Source organism: Canis lupus, chromosome 20 (assembly GCF_011100685.1).
Source record: "Canis lupus familiaris isolate Mischka breed German Shepherd chromosome 20, alternate assembly UU_Cfam_GSD_1.0, whole genome shotgun sequence".
NCBI classification, from domain to species: Eukaryota; Metazoa; Chordata; class Mammalia; order Carnivora; family Canidae; genus Canis; species Canis lupus.
The window spans coordinates 33,680,565-33,701,975 of NC_049241.1; the positions used below are offsets into that span (position 1 = coordinate 33,680,565).

Here is a 21,411-nt window from a genome sequence, read left to right on the forward strand (position 1 = left end):
TTCTAGGGATCCATCCTATAGAAGTCACCCGATGTGTGGGTTAAGATTTATGCACAAAAGTGTTTGGTGCAGCACTCATTATAATGGTAGAAAAAAAGTGGAAAAAGTCTAAATGTCCAATAATGTGGGACAGTTGGTGTGAATTGTGTTGTATCCATATGAGCATGTGTTATGCAACCATAAGGGGATATTGTGGAAGAGTGTTATTCAGTGAAAATGTGTATGTGTTCTTAAAAGCAGGAAATAAAATTGTATATACAGTAATGATCCTGCTGGAAAAAAAATTAAACATGCCAAAATATTAATAATGAGTTCCTCAGACTAAATGAGTGTCAAGTGACATTTTTTCTTTGTTTTGTTTTGGCTTTTCCAAGTTTCTACAGGGTGTGTGCATATATAATTTTCATAATTGAGAAGAAAATTTGAGGTGAGAAGACAGATATTTGAATTGTAATTTTGAAGTGGAACTTTGAGTTTTTATGTTTAAGAATAAAAATCATCCCAACAGGCAACAGGAATAAATCTAAGTCAGAAATTCAATGAATTGGCCTAAATCCCATGGTTACTTAAGATGGAATTTTAAAATAAGGCATCTGTTTATGGAGGAGTTTCAAATGTGAGAACTGGATGAAGGTGAACTTGGAGGAATTTTGTCTTCCTTTTCTAACATCAACAACAAATCCATAAATCTTACTTGGATATTTGAGAGAGGAGGAAAGCACCTTAATAAGAGTGAATGCTGTGTACTCAGCCAAGAAAGAAATCATTTCCCAAAGAGTTAATATTCCAAAGAATTAATAGGTAACTCAATTGCATCTTATTAAGTTGAGATACCTTATTTTGATGGGTTCTGGATGACACCTTGGGAGAATACTTTAAAACGTCACTTTTGGAAAATTAGAGGAAAATGCTTAATATGGCAGCCTGCGTATTCCTTCTTTTGGTTTCATTTATGATTGAGGCTCAAAGGACTGCAGATTGCGAAGTTGCCTTAGTAATTTTTGGGGTCAAAAGGATACTGGATTTTTAAAAATACCCTTTACCCTCAAGGTATGTTTCCTGTTTTACAACTCCTGTAACTAAAATCAAACATGTTTTTCCTGGGTCAAACCTTTGCTGGGCATTAATATCTTTATCGCCAAATTCTAAAACTTCTCAAGGAAGGAAAAAGCTTGAGATTTAGACTGGAATAGTCCTTTCAAGTCTGCATTATTGGTACAAATGACCAGGATTTGCTGTTCCTGAAACATAATAAAACCTGCTGCCTATTCTTACGGTCTTGATATCATGTCTTTTTTCCCTTCTTTTTAAAATGTGCTCATCTCATTATCCAGAGTGACTAAGAGGCCCTGCATATGTGCCACTAAAATACTCGTCCTCAATTCGCTCTTCCTTTTGTCCTGATACCCGTTGCTCAGGAAGTGACTTCTCCATCTTGTTTCATGAGTCATTCTGACGTGGTTCACCAAATTCTCTCCATTGACCATGCCTCCTACTTGAACATCATCCCTCTGCTTTAATAAATGCTCATTTCCCTTCCTTGTCCACTTGCATTTTTTTTTCTATTTTAGGGTTTTGGTCTAATATTGCCTATTATATCTCTTATGTGTAATTTTATGTTATTTAGTGGTATCAAAGTTCCTTAATATATTAATAAATTTTTCTGCTACCAAACTCAAAGGGCCAATGTCAAAAAGTGCATAAAAGTGGACAAGTAAATGAGAACAGGAAAGAGAATCCCTATTGTGCAGCAGTAAACAGTGCAAGTAAGTCAATTTAATGTGGTTTTATGAATTTTAGTTACTTATTTCAAAAATTAATACCTCCATGTGTGTTTCTGGAAAAAACACGAAGTTGGCATTCTCCTCTCAGCTGCCTTCTGTTTTTACCCTTGATACTGGTTTTATTTCTACAAGAATTCAATCTGAAAAGTCTCTGGCTTGGCAACAGGAGGAGATAAAAGCATTTTACCTGTTGTTAGTTGTGTTTGTTTAAACAAACTCATGCAACTATTGTTGCTTACAGTCACTGGGCTTATTTCTGCTGGCCTGGCAGGGTTTATGTTGGCAATGATGAGGAGATGCTATCAGCAATTCATTGTGTACTGTTTGCCTAACGGGACAGGGCAGCCAGCTCCAGTCAGTTTTTTTTTTTTTTAAATGCATCAGATTAGTTGAATGATTTTATTAAGATGAGTGTCTGGTTGGGAAGCTGCAATCTGTGACTGATGATGACACAGTGCTCAAGTACCTGAAAGGCCCCCAGCTACAAGTGATAGGCTGGGCTAGCAGGTTGCTCAATTTCTAGATCATGATTGCACCTGCAGAGCTCTGGCTACGCTGCTGAATGGCAAAGGCACAATGTTCAGTTATGTTGTCCTTTGATGCCTCAGGTCTTTTAAACCTCAGAGAATCCACAGCTATTCCAGAAACTTCAGTCAAGGGAAGATCTGCTGGATTGTCCTGAGGTAATAGTATCTAAACAAAGTTTTCCTTCAAGAACAGTCATCCTGTTAACCATCAATGAGATAACTTGGAAAACAAGAACTTTAAAGACATCTAGTGCTTGAGTTTACTTATTTGCTTTTAGAATGAAGTCACCGCTCAGTACCGTGACTATAGAAACACAGGAAATACAAATTTTTTTCAGTCTACTTCAGCTACTCACACATCTCCTAGCAAAGTCCTTGAAGTGTGGTCCTTGGGGTATTAGCAGCAATAGCACCTGGGAGCTCATTTGAAATGCAGACTCAGGCCCCACCCCAGACCTGAATCAGAATCTGCATTTTATCAAGATCCTCAGCTTACGTGTGACACATGAAGGTGTGAGTAACACTTTGGTTCTTAGGGCAGTCTCCATTCAGCTTGCAGATACTATCAGCTCAGGTGGAGGTTTCTTGTGAAAGTCTCTGCTCAGGATTCAGGCTGATGGAAATTGACATGCAGTCTGTCCTCTTTCTCTACTAAAAGAAAGTAGAGCCGTGGTGATTCCAGTTAACTAGAACCTGGGGCTCTAGCCACTTAGTACAAATCCTTCTGGGGTTCAGACACAGTAAAAGACACCAGAGGCAGGGTTGAAGATTCTGGTATCATCACTCCTCTCACTAGTTGCTCCCTCCCTGCCTGGGAATACCCAAATCATAGCATTCTTTGTCCATGGAAAGGTATTCCTGGAACTCTTTCTCTAATGCAGACGATGTTTTTTTTCTCATCATGTGCCTTTTGCCAAGGTAGTAGGTGTCCTGTGTTGTCCTCAGCAGCAGAGCCACCACACCCTGCTGTGTGACGATGATATGTGATAAATGAGGAGAGGGGTCCATTCCACTTCTGGCTACTGAGGCCCATGTGCTATGTAATGCATGTCCCGTCTTTAATTATTTACTGGTCTTGCCCTGCCCATCCACTGTCCTGGCTGCTGTTTGCTGTGTTCTGTAGCAGAGGAATTTGACCCCTCCAGAGTTTAAATCCCACTCAATTCTGGCCATTTCTTGGCATGGTTTTTCCTCAGGTGGCAGTTCGCTGAGGGCAGAGGCATATTTTCTAAACCCCGCTGTGGCTGAGTGTGTTAACTATGTCTTCATATTGAAAGAGATTCGGGCAGAGGCTAAGCTGATTACAGGGCTCAAGCCAGGCCCTGAGCACATTTCAGACTTGGAATGCAAATTGTTGTCTGTAGTAATTATAGTTTGTGCCATGGCCCTGCTCGGCCCCTGTGGTCATTATCCTGGTACAGAATAAGCAGTTTTGTGCTCTGAGAGTGGGAGGTAATGAGGGGGAGAGGGGCGCTTGAGGGGCATTTAAAGGGTATTTTCAGGGCCCATCCCCTAGTCTGAGTGGGTGTGGGACAGACCCAGATGTGTGCTGGGGTGCACCACTGACAAACTCTGTGACCTGTGGGCCAGGAACTCAACCTCTTTGAGCTTCGGTGCTTTCTAGTCTTTGCCTCGGAAGGTTGCCCTGGTGATGAGATGGCGATGATGTAATGGGCCCTCATCACAGTGCCTGGCACATAAGAGGTGCTGACTAAGGGAGGGTTTCATGGCTTACCGGGTACCATAAGGGCAAGGATCTGTGACAGGAAAATACACACCCTTCTTAAAGGGCAATTCTCATGCACATGTTGGTTACCCCCTCTTCCTGCAAAGGGTCTATAGCATCCTTCTCATGCTTCCCAAGTCTGCAAAATTGACAGTAGCTTAGAGCGCTGGCTCGGGTCAAACTTCCTGCAGATCAGTCTAGCTGTGTGCCCTTTGGTGATTTGATGGACATCTCTGAGCCATCATGGGTTTTGTTGTTTGTTAAATGGACATTATAATTGTATGTGATTCACAGTGTTGTTGGGGAGATTATCTATGAAGAATGCATATAAAGTTGAGCACCAGTGCTTGGTTCAAAGTATGAAGGGGGTACTATTGTTTTCCCCTTTGCAAAGATAAGGAAATGAAGGCTTTAAGGGCTAAGTGACTCTCCCAAGCCTGTGGCCCAGATGTGGTAAAGCCTGGACTCTGGCTCAGCAAATTGCCTGTGATTCCACATTAGCATCACTGTCATTCTGCCTCAAGGTGTTCAGAAATCACTGCATGAGTTCTGCCCAGGCGTCTGCTTCCAGGGCTCCACTTCTCAGACCCCTCGTTTTTTTTTTCAGACCCCTTGTTTTTGTTGACAGATTCTTTCTTTTTCTAAAAAACATTTATTTATTTATTTTAGAGATTGAGAGAGAGCGCGTGCGTGGTGGTTGGGGGAGGGAGCAGAGGAAGAGGGAGAGAAAAATCCTTGAGCAGACTCCCTGCTAAGCATGGAGTCCCTATGTGGGACTCACTATCTCGACCCTGAGATCATGACCGGAGTAGAAACCAAGAGTTAGATACTTAACTCATGGAGCTATCCCAGCACCCTGGCAAATTATTTCTTAAATTGGGTTTAAGTAGATCATAGTAATATTATTATATTACTTTATTATATGATGTTATGTATAATATGTTATATAATATTAAAATATAAATTAATATTGCCTTGTGTGGGCTCTTACTCTTACTGTCCCCATTCAACAGGATGATAAAATGGAGGTACAGAGAAAGTAGATTGCCAGAGGTTACATGGTAAGCATAGTGCTGGGATTTGAATTCAGGTGGTTTGGCTCAGGATTCCTATTCCTAACCCCAAGCTAAACTGCTTTCCAGATGCTATGCCCTTGCCACCTGGGCTGGCCTTGGGGTTCCCAGACCTCCTTAGATGCAAACTTGGCATATCATTTCCTAGGACCTGTCACTGTGTGCTTGGCCTCACTTGGCCTCAGAGAGTGGTTCTGGGGCCTCCTCTCATACCCCCCAGGTGCTCATTCAACACAGAAGGCCATTTGTGCCTCAATCTTGTACATTCTTAAAAAATATATAAAAATCAGCCTTTCATCTTAATAATGACACAACCCAGAGGTGAGGTTCCTGTTATCACACCAGGGGAATTTGGGCAGAGGTGATTGGAGTTGTAAAGTCAAGTAGCAGGGGAATTCCTTCTTTTCTCCATAAATTACTGACACCAGAGCTCTGTGTAATTTCACATTATGGGAGAGAATGGCTATGCTTAACTCCTCTGGGGAGAGGAAATTTATCTCACTTCTCATTCAGCAAGGAGAGGGAATTGGGAAGCATAGAAATGGAATTTTGTTGTTGTTAAATTCCTGACTTTTAGCTAATATATTTATGTATGTGTACTTTAACATAGGAACTAAGGTACTAAGACATAGCACCAGTATTATATAGTCATGGCCACTCTTCTTGACAAAAAAGAATTCATGTTTGGTTATGTATCTGTTCTTGCTGAAAATCTTGCTCTTGGTCCCCATTTTCCACAGGAAAGAGTTGGAATTTCTTTTTTTTTTTAATTTTTATTTATTTATGATAGTCACACAGAGAGAGAGAGAGAGGCAGACACAGGCAGAGGGAGAAGCAGGCTCCATGCACCTGGAGCCCGACATGGGATTCGATCCCGGGTCTCCAGGATCACGCCCTGGGCCAAAGGCAGGCGCCAAACCGCTGCGCCACCCAGGGATCCCAGAGTTGGAATTTCTACCTTGGCTCCAACCTTCTCTTTTCCTAGCCTAACCATTCCATCCCTCCCATGGGCCTTTGAGCATCTTTTCACCTCTCTCCTTTACTGTGGCTCCTGTCCTTTCAGCCTGACAACCCTACACATCCCTAATGAGCTGTTCGAATGGCTCTTTTCCTGAAGGGACTTGAGAATTGTCCTTGACTGCTTCTTCAGTGTTCCTGGTATTCCAAGGCCATGGAACATGACAGGATGGGCAGTAGACATTGTTTATAGGTCTGTGTTCCCTTTCGCCCATGAGTTCTCATGTGGTATTTTTGTATGCCTAACACATGGAACACAGAACAGGGCACTTTTCTGTTGAACGAAGGATGCGTGCTCCCTTTTTACACATGCCCGGATACATTTCTTCCCTAAGCAGGGTCTGTGGATAATAGAGAGAATACCAGGTGATAGAGCTGAAACACCAGGCTATCGGCTCCATGGGGGCAGGATCTGTCCTGTTGCTCCAGTCTACACTGTGGTTAGTATTCATGGAGACAATTGTCAGACAAATGCCTGAATGAGCACTGTGGTAATGAGCCCATGTTGCAGACCTAGATTCAAATCCCTATTCCATCACTGACAAGCTTGGATAACTTCTTTAACCTCTCTGAGCCTGTGCCCTCATTTATAAACTAAGGATAATAAAAGTACCTATCTCATAGAGTGGTCAAAGAATTGAATGTTTAATGTCTAATGCATAGCAAGCCTCCAATCAATGGTGGTTGCTAAAGCTATTAATAAATAAATTAATCATGGGATATATGCTGAAAAGAGAATCAACAGGGTATCATGATAGAGGATAAGATGGTGGGGCAGGGGATGTGATCCTTTAGGCAGCTCAGTCAGGGAAGGATTCCTGTAAACTGGGACCAAACTATGAGAAGGATGCTGCTGTACTGTGAAGATATGGAGGAAAGAGTTTTCTGGAAAGCAGGTGTACAGGCCCTGGAGCAGGAAAGAGCTTAATGAGGAATAGAAATTGTGACTAGAGCTTGGGAGGCGGAAGGAGAGTAGAATGAAATAAGGGCTTAGGAGGGAGACAGAGGCCAATTGATGCAGGGCCTTGTGGGCCAAGGGACACTGTTTGGGTTGAATTTGAAATGTGAAAGAAGCCATTCAATTCTTATGCTCAGAATCATTCTGTGGGTCTGGACTACTTCAGCTTTAGCCTATCCTATGTTCTGTGTGTATGAACTAACCCCCACAATAAAACCCAATTCTGGGATGCTTGGGTGGCTCAGTGATTGAGCATCTGCCTTTGGCTCAGATTGTGATGCTGGGGTCTCAGGATCGAGTCCCACATAGGACTCCCTGCAGGGAGCCTGCTTCTCCCTCTGCCTATGTCTCTGCCCCTCTCTCTGTATCTCTCATGAATAAATAGATAAAATCTAAAAAACAAAACAAAACCTCAGTTCTGATTGATTTAAGCAGAAAATAAATTTATTACAGGATATAGGAAGCTCAGAGAATTTCGGGAGGATTAGGGAACCAGGAACAACCTCAAATTATACCACCAGACATTTCCTACAAGCACATCATTGCTGCCACTGCTGGGCAGGTGTCAATAGCATGGTTTGTGCCAACTAATGTGGCTGCTCAGTTGCCCTCACTGCTGCCTCTGTGAGCTGCTGCCACCCCCACAAGAATTGAGTCTGCAGTGTCCCTGCTGTTTTCATTCCAGCTTTTGATGCCAAGTCTGGGGTGGGTGTATCTGATTGGCTGAGCCTAGCTCATGCTCTCATGCCCTGGCTGCAAGGGAGGCTGGGAAAGAAAGTGTGCGGCATCCTCATCTCTTTTGGTAGAATGTGGGGCTCGCGTTCATGAGTTGGGGCTTCCCCAAACCTAGGAAGATAATTAAACTGCAGAGTCTTCAGAGGGCTAAATGTCCCTCACAGACACACGTGGAGTAAGTGACTCAAGGAGCCCCTTGGCCTCAACAGTTTTGACCAATAGGTGGTAGCACTTTAAAAAAGACTACACTGCCTTCCTCTTAGACAATGATTTAAGAAAAATAGTGCCAAATTTGGAAGCAACTATTTCTCAGTCTGTTGCGAGACTAGGAACAATTTTTTTTAATTAGTTTAGTTCGTGCAGGTGTGTGGGGTCGCATGTTTCCCCCATGTTTATCACAGATTTGCATTCCTGTTGGAAATGCCTTAGCCATTGTCAGGGCTTATAATTGCTTCTTGTTATTGCCACGTGGGGCTTATTGTCCAAGATTTTGCTGCAGAGTTTATTGTTTATCTTACACCCCGTCTCCAGGAAGCTGCATGCGGAAATCTCTGAGCCTTACCAGGAAGTCTGACTTAAAGGGACAGCTTCCAGGGCAGAGCACTAACTGGGAGAAGGCCTGAGCTTCCAACCAAAACCCCGCTTCCCTGGAGTGGCAACTGGAAGCCTGAGTATCCCCCCACTTGGTTTGCTTGTTTCCAGTGTTTGGGTGATTCTTTTCTAATTCTGATTTAAGGGAAAAAAGTGGCAGTATTTACTCTGAGTACACATGGATACACACCAATCAAAATAAAACAAAAAAAAACCACTTTCACTGTGGTGTAGGCAGAACAAATGCTCTGAGTCACAGGTGCACGCACACACGCTTTTCCAATTTCTTTTATTTTGTTTGAGGGGTGTTTTCATAGAACTCTTGAACTTTTTAGATAGGCATAGGGATTTTAAGGAAGTCAGCATTATAACAGCAAAAAAGTAAATGATGGGGGGGTGGGGTGTGCACCTGGATGGCTCAGTCAGTTAAGTGTCTGACTCTTGATTTTGGCTCAAGTCATGATCTCAGAGTTCTGAGACCGAGTCCTGTGTTGGGCTCCGTGCTGGGTAAAGCCTTTTAGGATTCTCTCTCCCTTTCCCTCTTCCCTTCCCCCTACCTCTCTTTAAAAACAGCAACAACAACAACAACAACAACAACTAAATAGGACTTAAGCTTTAACCACCTTCATATTTTGTTTTCTCTATTGGAAGGAAGAAGAGAAACAGGAAATTGCAAATTTCCATTGTCTTTTTCTTATTAGATATCTAATTGACAGCTCTTGTTAAAATCAGGGTAAAAATCAAATTATTTCAGATTTTTTTTATGAGAGAGAGAGAGGCAGCGATACAGGCAGAGGGAGAAGCAGGCTCCATGTAGGGAGCCCAATGTGGGACTCGATCCCAGGACCCCAGGACCACACCCTGGGCTGAGGCTGGTGCTAAACTGCTGAGCCATGCAGGAATCCCCCTATTTCAGATTTGGTACCAACGTTTCAACTTGTTAAGAAGAAAATTTTCTGCTTGAGAAAGAATAAATTTCTATTGTGGTTTGTTTGTATTTTTTGGTCTTTTAAAAAATATTTTATTATGGAAAATTTTAAACATATATAAAAATGGAAAGAACAGTATACTGACTCCCAATGTCCCCATCATTTTTGTTCTGCTTTTAAACACGTGTATCAGTTAGATTTCTATAGACCTCTCTACAACCCTGTGAGGGATAATGGAATCATGATTCCTGTTTTATAGATGAGGAAACCAAGGGTCAAGGAAGTTGAGGGAGTTACCAGGTCATTGAACTAGTAAATGCAGAGCCAGAGATCACAGAGCTACCATATCAATTTACTGTTCCTTATTCCAGCCAGCCAGTTGTTCCCAGAAATTATCCTTAAAGAGATATCTGGATTCAAAATAGTGACGAGAAACTATTTTCTAAAAAATGATTTCTGCTTTTTGTTATATATTTTTAACTCAGATACTTGAGCAAATTACTTTTTAAAATCCTCCTAAGTATTCAGGTATTAGGAATACCACCCCCTTTCATATTCAGATTTTCTTCTGCTTAATCAGTTTTGACAATATAACACCAAATAGTAATTCTCATTTCCAAGTAAAGAAGCTCTTTCGCTGGTAGATATCAGCTAATTAGTTTTTAAACCTTTCTTTTTCCTAAGAATTGGGCAGAGGTCAGCAACCCACTAGAGTTTCACTTTTAACTGACAGTGTAACAAAGAGGTCTTGACAGTCCTTTGAAAGAGCTGTACTCAGGGTGTCCCTGTTTCTGAGTAATAGATCGAATGAGCTTATTTGCCAGCGCCCTAGTCTGCTCCCTGTGCAAATGCTTCAGGCTGTCCTTGCTTGCGTTCATAAAGGAGGTGGAACTCTAGGGACCAGGCCCTTGGCTGCTTCACAGCGCACATCAGAAGGCAGCTTTCCTTATTTCTGATTCACTTTTTAAAATAACTGTTTGTGGGTTGGTTGCCAAAGTAATGTGAGGAATTTGATTATAAAAGTTCAGATTTGTTTAGAGAGGAAAAAAAAATACAGTGCTCAAGCTATTGCTCGTAACAAAACCAGCAAGATAAGCACTCGAGATTAGCCATGATTAGCAATCTTTTGAGACTTCCATGTTCAAGCCTCATTTATTTTTAGTTCTTGTGTTGAAACCATAGATGAAGACTTTCCTATTTATTCATTCTTGACCTTGGGCAGCCAGGTTTGCTCCCACATTCTTCTCATCATTTTGTAATCTTGTTGAGCTGGGATATTAAGCAGGGCTCCAGAAGAGAATCAACATTTTCAAATGGTCCAAGTCTCTTGAGTTAAACCGTCTCGCATCCAAGCAGCCCTGGCCTGGAACAGGTCTGGAGCGCCCCCTCCCCCATTTGTTGGTGATTCATAATGAAGGGGGGCAGCATAGTTGTTCAAGTTTTGCTTGGATTAATCACACTTCCAGCACTGAGGAGTGGATATGAAGACATTCGATAAGAGTGGATGACCACAAGTAACTCCCAGGCTCGAAATACTTAGAAGCTCTTTTTTTTTTTTTTTTTTAAGTTTTTTTGTTTTTTATTTATTTATGATAGTCACACAGAGAGAGAGAGAGAGAGGCAGAGACATAGGCAGAGGGAGAAGCAGGCTCCATGCACCGGGAGCCTGACGTGGGATTCGATCCCGGGTCTCTAGGATCGCGCCCCGGGCCAAAGGCAGGCGCTAAACCGCTGCCCCACCCAGGGATCCCTTAGAAGCTCTTTTTATTTCTCACTGACTTGCCATGCATTATGCCTTCCGGCCAACCTAGTAACACCAACGAGTGTTACTGTACCTCTCATCTCTGCCACAACATAAATTTTTGTTTTTTCTTAGTCTTACTTGAATTTGGCAATAGCACCCAAAATGGTAAGATCTGTGAAATAACGATTTTCTGATATTGGAACCTTGATTAAATCGATGTGCAGTATACTATGTTAATTTGGTCCCTGCTGCCCTCCTGTTTTCATGATTGTTTCGCCATCTAGTTTTCACTTCAGTTTGTGGAATTATTTTAAAATTTAAAAAATTTTAAAATGCATGTGGTCACCTGGGTGGCTCAGTCAGCTGAGCATGTGACTCTTGATTTCAGCTCAGGTCTTGATCTTAGGGTGGTGGGATCGAACCCCACATCAGTCTCCATGCTCAGCTGGGAGTCTGCTTGAGGATTCTCTCTCCCTCTCCCTTTGCCCTCCCCCAGTATGCTGTTTCTCTCACTCTTGAAAGAAAGAAAGAAAGAAAGAAAGAAAGAAAGAAAGAAAGAAAGAAAGAAAGAAAGAAAGAAAGTCAGGCATCAAATGGAATATGGTCAAAGACCCTGAAATTCCCAGCCAACGTTGAGCTTTTGTGAAATCTATGGCTTCTTAGGTACAAATCAGAAAGAGAATGCGGAACCAGAATTAAATTCAAATGGAGAAAATCACCGATAGTCACCAACTTTTAATGAAGTGATTCTACTGAAATATCACCATTTTGTTTTATGTAAATGAACTTATCACAACCCTGATGAATATGTTTCTTATGATACTTTGGTGAGAAAACTATTTAAAACTTCTCAACATAAAATACCATGAGATATATACAATAACAGCAAAGGAAACACATCCCTTTGAGTTTTAGGGTCATTAGGAAGCGTGTTGTGGTAACTTAGCTAGGTCTACATTTTAATATTAGTCTCTTTTGTGTATAATAAGAATTTGACAGCAATATGGTTATTTAACCAGATGTGGGAAAACAGGGGCCAGTTTTTGCATTATAGGTGCCTTAGGGGTATTTCCCCATTATAAATATATAATGATTCAGCTCTACACACTTAGAGAAAAATATTATACCCTGAGAACCCACGCCCCCAGAATTTCATAGTTGGTTTTTTTTTTTTCTTTTTCTTTTTTTTTTTTTTTTTGAGCATTTCACTCTGATCTATGTAGAATTTATTTTGGACAGTGTGAAGTAGGGCTTTAAAAGGAGGCTTTTCTTTCCAAGAAATGAATTATCCCACTTGTTAGCAATCCTTCTCTCCTCATGGTTTGCAGTCCAGCATTTGCCATATGTCAAATTCCAGAATATCCAGGGACAGGTTTCTGGCTATCTGTTCTAGGGTCTGTATGCATGTAGTAGGAGCTTGGAAATCAGCCCACCCAGGCTCCACTCCCAACCCTGCCACCTCTAGGCCTCTTGGGCAGGCTCCTGCCACCTGTTTGAGTCTCAGTTTTAAAAAATCTGTGCAGTAGAGATAACAGTGAGACTTATCTCAGGATGCCTAGGAAGGTCAAATGCAAAACTGCATGGCAACTTCTCCTATTGAAACATCAAAAATCTGCCATCACCATTTATGGTTTTAGTAATTATGGCTTTAGGATGTTTTATTATCTGCACACAGGTTCACTTTCATCATAAATTATGTTCTCAATGTTGGCAGAGTTAAGAATACGTAACTAAGAGATGACATCTCATGTGCATCTCTCATGTCTGCAGAAAGTTGACAGACCAGGGGGCAATGAATTCAGGTACTTCCATACCGTGGGATGCTCTGCAGTACAGGTCTAATATGGGTATGATGTGGAAAGATGCTCTGAATGTTAAGTGAAAAAAGCAAGTGGTAGAATAATGTTACTCTTCCATTTTTGAAAAATGTAAGTAAAATATAAAATGTTGTACATAGCAACTTGTGTGTGTTTAGACAGAAGGAAATGTCTAGATGATTTGCCAAACTGGTGGCCCTTGGATCAAATCCAGTCAGCAACTGTGTTTTGCGTGGCCTGTATAGCACTTTTTAAACTGATGGATTCATTGCCAGCATTTAAACGTTGTGAGATTTTATATATAACCTGGAATTTCCAGCTTCTCTTGAGAAACTGGAATGTCTGGTGACCCTGGGCCAGTAGTCCCTTGGGACCTCTGTTAGTTGGAACTGACTGAGGGCCCCCCTGAGAGCCCACCCAGGCTTTTCCTTCAGGTACCTGACTCCTGGCCCTGAAAACATTTGGGTTTATAACCCTTTTATCTACAGCTGGCTTTGACATGGGTGCCTCTGGCAAAAGGGACTGGGATGGAGAAAAAAGCAGGGCCTTTGGGAAGACTCACTTTTTACACTATATATTTCTGTATGTTTTGAATGTATTATAGTGACACCATGTTACTTTTAAAAGTTTAAAAATCAGTAGAAAACCATATTTGAATACTTGGTAGTATCCTAGGTGCTATGTAGAGAAAACCCACATTCTAGTTCCTTTATAAAGTTCCATTATGAAGCTAAAAATAAACTTGAACTCTGCATGGCAGGAGCCTCTTATTATTGAAATGTTCCTTCAAGATGTCCTCTGCGTGGGCCAATTTCATTACTGGAGTTCTTGCTTCTGGTCAAAGCAGGGATAGCCGGAGATGGCCATGCCCTGCTCTTCCCTTCCTTTTCTCCAGCCAGGCCACCTGCTGGTTCTCCTGCCCAACCTCCCTCCTTCACTGCTACCTGCCCTGGGACCCAGTCAAGTTTCACCTCTTCCACGAAGTGCTGCAGCCCACGGGTTTCGGTTCTTCTTTCTCGTTCAGTGTCAGCAACCAGAAGTCAGGCTTAATCATTCTTGGATTAGTTGATGTGACTATGCCCTCCCTCCCCCAGAAAAGAAAGAAAGTCTAGAGTGCCCTGATCATTTTACATTTTCCTTTGGACCCTCCTTGGGGGTGATCCCAGCCTTGGCTCTTGGGGCCCATTCAGTGGCTTGTTTGAAAACCCTCCAGGAGACGAGTGGCTGGGCTTATGGGAACTTCCATTGGTCCTCAGGAGATTGACATTCTTCACTAGCTGAAAAGTCTCCAGGGCTGGCTAATCTCAGTTTATTGATAGGCCTCTATGAATTCAGACCCCTTTCTGTGCAGGAGGCTGGGGGAGAGGCATTTTTTAAGGAATGCCTTCCATCTCTCCCCAACCAGCTGCCACCTACCCCAGGTTTGCTCTGTGGGGAGTCAGGTTCTTGGAAATAGAGGATCCTAAAGATGAGCTGAAACCCACCTTTAGTAAGCTCTGTTTTTTGACAAACATCACTGCGTGTTTCCTGAGTACCAGACCTGGTAGGTACCACATGTGGGCTTTGAGGTGACCCAGATGGTTGCTTGAAAGTGCTTAGCCTTTTCATGGTGATTTCACTTCCTTCTTTCTCCAGATAGGACCCTTTAAGCTCTTTGAAGCAAGACCCGTGTCTGTCTGTCGGAGCAGTGCTTTCAAAGCATTTGCTTTTCTTCCAGAGTGTCCTGTTGGCCTGTACTCCCTTGCTACTGCCCTTGCCAATTCTCCTGCCTAGAAAACCCCCCAGAGTTCTACCCATGTGTCTCTTGCTCTAAGAAGCCTTCCCAGACTCTGTTCCCATAAAAAATAATGCATTTGCCAGGCTCAGTTATTTCTTGCCCCCTCAGTACTTTGTTGTAGATCCTGGCAGCACTTAATTTGTTCTCAGGTCACCAGTGGTTCACCTTTGTACTCCCAGAGCCTGGTGCCTCCTTCTGTAATGTCTGTGGAGTACAGGGCGCTCTTCAGAGGCCATATGTTAGAGGCCAGGTCACTGCCTGGAGAGAATGGGGAGAGCCTGCTTTCTTGTATGCCCTAGAGCCCAGTCTTAGCTGGAAGCTTGTTCTTTCTTTGCTGGGTCCCCCACTTTACTCAGGGCTCAGACAAGTAGAGGTTCTTAAAAATCTGCATTTTTAAGACAACCTTGGGAGACTTTTGCCTCAATCTTGGCAGCTAGAAGTTGCAAATCAAATACTACTCCATTAGAAAACTAAAATAATAATAATAATAATAATTGAAAGCTGCACTGGAATTATGTCTCCGTGGATTTGAGATCCACTGTTACCATGCAAGGAGGGTGAGGGGGTTGAATTATTTGTGGAGGGGTTTGAACAGGGCATGTTTTTGTTTGTTTGTTTTGTTTTGTTTTGTTCTTTTCCCTGAAACCTGGTAGGTGTCTGTGAGACAATCTGTGTCACCCAAGGGATCTGGGTTTTGTAAAAGGCAGGCAACCCGGGCAAGGTGTTCATTCTGGTGAGATCCCATTTTGTGAAATGAGAAATGCCAGCCCTGAGTTATTTCCATAATCACTCTGAGAAGAGCTTTAAGGCCTTCCGTGATCCATGTCAAAGGCTGAAAGGGAGGGCACCTGGGTGGCTCAGTGGTTGAACATCTGACTTTGGCTCAGGTCATGATCCTGGGGTCTTGGGATCGAATGCCGCATCAGGCTCCCTACAGGGAGTCTGCTTCTCCATCTGCTGTGTTTCTGCCTTTTTTTCTGTCCCTCTCATGAATAGATAGATTTAAAAAAAAAAAAAAAAAAAAAAAAAAAGCAGAGAGGGAGGTTTCCAGAAGCAGCTATTTTGAAGGGGGCTCTGAAGAGAAGATTTGCCTAAGAAAAAAAGAAACGGATGGGTGTGGTGTTTACCACCACTCTCATTTATTGAGTTGAATTTGGGATTCAGTGACAGCTCTGTGTCCCGGGCAGGGCAGCTGGCTCTTGGGTTAAGTTCAAGTGGACTATTGATTCTGCTCTGAACACACAAAGTTCTCCCAGTGTCCCTTCTCTCTCTGTCTCCTGCTGATGTTTGGGTTTAGGTCTACAAAGCTCCAGACGCCAGGCCTGATGTCCTAGCAGAGAACTCTTTAGAGCTGCTGGAGTGCTGGGCATGGCTTTAGGTGGGGACCCAGTGAGCATTGTTTGTTTCTTACCAGCTGGGGATTGCCAGCCAGACACTGAATTTCTGGTGTGCTTTTAAATGCTCAAAGACACAGTGCTCTGAAAAAGCAGCAGCCGGCGAGGAAACCGCTGGAGGTGGGGAGCTCTTGGCTGGTGTGGTCTCAGCTTCTGACACTTATAACTGATGGCCCCCTGTCACTTCCTGTCATGCAGCCCAAGTGGCGGGGAGGAGTTCCTTCAGGGAAACCATGCTCTGCTCAGCTCAGAGAATCCCGGTCTGCAGGGCTCCGTCGCAATTAGGGGCGGGGGACTCTGCGTGGATGAGGCCAGAGCGCCCCATGGTTTGGTGCTGCTTCTTTGTCAGGGCTCAGGTAAGCTCCCTGTGGCAGAGCCAGGGATGAATGGGCTCCCAGCTTCCACCCATGCCTGGCTGGGCGGTGCCAGGAGCTGGGGTGCAGGAGGGCGAAGCTGTCTTTCACCTCCCAAGACAAATGGGCAGGGAGGGGCTTTACAAACACCTGGAATGATGGAGGAGGACTTCTGTCTGCTTCACGTGAATCAGAAAAAAAGCTGTGTGGTTGTGTTTAAGACCACAATGGTTGCTTGGTTGGAGATGGTGAGTTAAGCGAGCGTCTAGCTGTCAGTGCTTCCTTTAGCATCTGTGATTGGAGGAGAGAGTGTGTGTGCGTGTGTGAGGGGGGTGTCTTTCACTCTTTGTTCCACGATGCTACTGTTTTAATTTTCATAAGAGATCTGTTTTCAATTAAATGGGGAAAAAAAGAGGGGAAAAAAGGATGCATCTGCCGTCTGGCGTTTCTTTGTTTGGGGCGGGGGGCGTTTACAAAGTCACAAAGTAGATTTCCAAGATCTTTTCTTCTCCTTTGAGTTGAAAGATGGCTGAAATCAATTCTGGAAATTCATTCTGCTTGGAACAACTTTTTTGTAGGTTTCCTCATCGTGAATCTTGTGAATGTGTTCATCATTGAGAAGATGAAGTCAGATATTAGGGGACATCCAGACTCACTGGTGTTTTCATTAAGAGTGTTGGTGCTTAGTTTGGTTATGTCTGAAAGAATGGCTGGAAATGTTACATTTCTATGGGCTGAAGAATGATTAGGAGGCCTGAAGGTGACTCCCTCTGTCCTTTTTGTTTGTGGGTGGGTATTAAAGCTTTGGATAAACCACCACTATTTTCCAAAGAAAGTGTCCACTGCTTTTTCTACTCCTCTCACTGGAATTCTGAGGCTGGTTTTTGTAATGCTAACTCCAACTCTCATACATGACCATTCTAGACATACATTTTAAATCTTTTTGTGTGATTTGGGTGGTTTTACGGTCTTTCTCCTTTCCCATCTGACTCATCCATCTGTTTGCTCACCTGATAAAGAATCATTTTTGAGCCTTTGAGATACAGAAATTGACATTTAAAATGACTTACTACAATTTAGTGATAGTTAATGCAACATAAATAAAAAATAATATAATACTAGCCAACATTTGTTAGATACCTTTTTTAAGATTTATTTATTTATTTATTCATGATAGACACAGAGAGAGAGAGAGGCAGAGACACAGGCAGAGGGAGAAGCAGGCTCCATGCCAGGAGCCCGACGCAGGACTCGATCCCAGTACTCCAGGATTGCGCCCCGGGCCAAAGGCAGGCGCCAAACCGCTGAGCCACCCAGGGATCCCCCTGTTAGGTACTTTTCACATTAGTAAGCACTTTACTCCCATTAGCTCATGAAATTCCTACAACACTATAGAATTGACTATTATTAGTATCTCTAATTTTAGATGGTAAAACTCCGATTTTGAGAAGATAAATAATTTGCCCAAGGTCACCTAGCTGGGGAGCAGTGGATCAGGCTTCAAACTCAGGCAGAATGGATCCAGAAATGACATTCTTAGCTATTAGGTGCTGCATGAGGATTTCAATGATGGGACCCTTTCTACATCATCTGCAGCATCTTCAATAACACTTTGCTTTCCTATCCTTTGGCAAGTCAGCCTGTTTTGGTGGATGTTTGCTGTGGTCCAATTAGCAGCTACCAAAGGGGCATCTAGACAAATTACTACCTTCTCTGGACTTAGCTTCCCTACCTGTCAAATGGAAGTTTCTCTAAACTCATTTTAGTTCTGATACAAATCTAAGGTGTGCAAATATCTTGTACAAAAAGTCAAAAATAGGTCTCACATATTTCCTATTTCAAAGCTAAATGAGTGCACTTAAACATACATTTCCCAAGGAACTGGAACTCACAATGTAATTGGCTGGGTGGCTGTTGACCTTTATTTTGCTCTTGAAAATATTACTGACTAAATATTTATTTCTCGGTTTGAGAGTTTTCAGGGAAAGGATCTGGAGGAATGGGGACTGGGTGTGGGAGGTCAATTGGTAAATGGTAGAGAAAAGGAGGATACAAACTCTTTAAAGATCTCATAAATCCATCTTCTGAGATTTGGCCAAGGTAGTTCTGTATCAGTGGAGAAATGGTAGAGTGTAATGATTAAGGGCATGGGTTTTAGGACTACTCAGATGTAGGTTCCAACTTTGCCTCTTATTAGCCATGTGATCCTAGGCATATTACCAAATATCTCTTAGTCTGTCTTTTGCTCTGCAAAATGGTGATAATAAAGAACATCTACTATATAGGACTGTCATAAGGAATAAATGAAATGACCCACAGTAGTGCCTCACACAGAGCCAGAACTCAGCAAATGTGATCCATGTCCTAGGTCTTATTGACTGTAGAATGTTGGTGGGCACCAGAGACATGAATCCTGAGTGCATATTTATATACAGAGATGACCAGGGTTCGATTTTGTTGAGGGAAGGAAGCATATTCCACGGAAGGTCAATACTTTATTTTAAAGCCCCAATTCCAGCCATGTTTTTACAGCTTGGCCAGGATGCCAAGTAGTAGCCACGAAAAGGGAAGTTGATTCAAACCAGATTCTATAAAGGCCTTTCTTGATAGAACACTCAGAGGTATGACTCGGAGAGGGCGAGGTCAGGGTGGTGACCCCCAGTGTCCACCGAGACAGAAACAATGGGTGACTGTAGGACCTAAATATAGACCATGTGGATGTCACTTAGGGAAACCAGTTCCCGATGCTGACCAGGGTGGGCGAGTCTCTTGGGAAGAGCTCAGGAAGCAACCCCTGTGTGCCAATCCTTGCTCTGTCAGCCCTCTTTTTCTGGATAATTTTGTCCATATTCTAGCTTCTCCACATCTGTTGAGCATTTGCCTCTGATTGGCAGCCTTGTTTATGTCCCCATCTGTTCCTTCCCAAGTTTTACTTACAGCGTTTACCACCTCTCTTCCTTGTTTCTTGCAGACCACGCCCAGGCCTTGCCAGAAACTCCAGGTGCTCTTGCCATAAGATAGGATAGTTGGTGACTGGGAGTCAGGAGTTTGGGTTCAGGTCTTGGTTTTGCAGTCAACTGTGGGCAATGCTGAACCTCACTGGGTACCAGATTCTCCAATGGAAATATCACTCTTAAGAACCTGGATCCTGGAGGTTGACTATCTGGGTCTAAATCCTCATTGTGACTTGACCTTGGGCAGATTCTTTACCTCCCTGGGCCTCATTAACCTCACCTGCAAAATGGAGATCGTAGTAATATCTGCCTCAGTTACCACTAGGAGTTTATAAAATAATACCGTGAAACCCTTAAAACAGTGCATCTTGTTTCAGCGCTCAAAAATGCTAATTATGATTGGGCCTGGATGGCTAAGCATCTGACTCTTGGTTTGGCTCAGGTCGTGGTCTCAGGGTCATGAGATTGAGCTCCATGTCTGGCTCTGCACTCAGCACAATGTCTACTTATGGCCCTCTCTTCTTCTGCACCACTCCCTCTAAAATAAAAAAAAATGCTAGCTATGATTACGGTTGTGATTGTAGAAAAATGAGACTTGAGCTGGGCCCGTGTTTCCTAAACTTCAGTTATATTTCTCATTTCCACATCCCATTTGTATTGTTATTTTTCACTTACTGGTTATTTTTTAGTTGTCTAGTTATTTATTATTTTTTATTCAGGCTCATGCTAAGTGGGAATACCTTTGCAGTCATTAAATGTTATAATATGTTTCCCAAAATACATTGTAATAAATACATCCAGGTCTACTGCATGTGGTCTGAAATGATATTGTATCTCCCCAGGCCAATTCCTGCACTTTGGGGAACCACAGCACCAGTGGCTCTGAGCATCTGAGACCCAGCTAGTTGCCTGCTACTGGTGTTCACAATGCTAATCCCACCAAAATGAACAGTCAGCCCATCCTTTCACTCACCAGGCTGTGCCTGAGAACCAGCTTTGTGTCTGTCTCTGTGCCAGGTGCCAAGATACCCTAATGATGGCTCTCTGTAGCCTTTTCTATCTTCTTTGAATGGGACATTACCAGCCCTGAGAAAATGGAGTAGAGAGAGACATGAAATAATCTAGCTGCTGCAATCTCTCCTTAATGAGAAGTAAGAGAAGCCAAGAAATCTCTGCCTGAAATCTCTGGATGTGGGTCAAGATCTCAGCTTTTGCTGACTAGCAACCACCTCAGCTCAGTGGCAAACAACAACAGGCACGTGTTCTTATGTTCAGAGCTGTGCAGGCTGATGGGGGCGATCTGTCCCATTTGGGTTCATTAGCTACGCATGTTTGTTCTTCCCTGGTGGAGGTCAGAAGGTCCCAGAGGAGCAAGCAGAGACATAGGATGTCCCTTAAGGCCTAGGCTCAGAATTGATACACTGACTTTTCCGCCCGTATCATCAGCCAGAGCAAGTGACAGTACAAAACCATGGATGTCAGGAGAGAGCATAAAAGTTTGCTGAAGGATCCAGCAAACTTAATCCACTACAGAGATCCTCACTATTTACTCATTCAGCCCACAGTTATGTGGAGCATGCTGCCATGTTGGGGGAAGATAAATAGAGTCATAATAAATGACGAAGATAATGAGGACGTCTAGCCCAAGGTCTGGCATGGTGTAGGTCCTAAACAAATACCTAATGAATGAGTATCTGTAGTACCTGGAGTGCTGGCTAGCAAAGAGTGTTTCATGTAGGTTATCGCCTTTTATTCTCCAATCCCTGGTTGGGCAGGTGCAATCATCCCAGGTCAAACAAGTAGATGCCATTTTGGCCTGTTAAATGCTTACAGTCTTCTGATGTGAGGGATGTGAAGATGCAGTAGCAGGGAGAAGCTATACGCAAAGAGATCCTCCCTGATATGGGGAAAGAGGCAACCTTTGCACCAAAAAGGCTCTGCCTCAGATCCCTCATACACTTATTCCATTACACTTTGTACACTGCCTTGGGTGCTAACGCTTTTTAAGATTTATTTATTCATGAGGGAGAGA

At 43.0% G+C, this 21,411-nt stretch overlaps 1 protein-coding gene across 2 annotated transcripts in view; it reads left to right on the forward strand.

Moving 5' to 3' along the window:
* Positions 1-21,411, forward strand: part of ARHGEF3 (Rho guanine nucleotide exchange factor 3) — a 304,371-nt gene that overhangs the window by 111,029 nt on the left and 171,931 nt on the right. Inside the window, exon 1 of one of the 2 annotated variants that reach the window (XM_038566116.1) lies at positions 16,280-16,428. The exons of the other annotated variant lie outside the window; for it this stretch is intronic. Within the exon in view, the coding sequence (XP_038422044.1) occupies positions 16,306-16,428 (123 nt within the window). The 5' untranslated portion in view covers positions 16,280-16,305. Of the gene's footprint in view, positions 1-16,279; positions 16,429-21,411 lie in introns of those variants that run through there. 2 annotated transcript variants of the gene reach the window in all.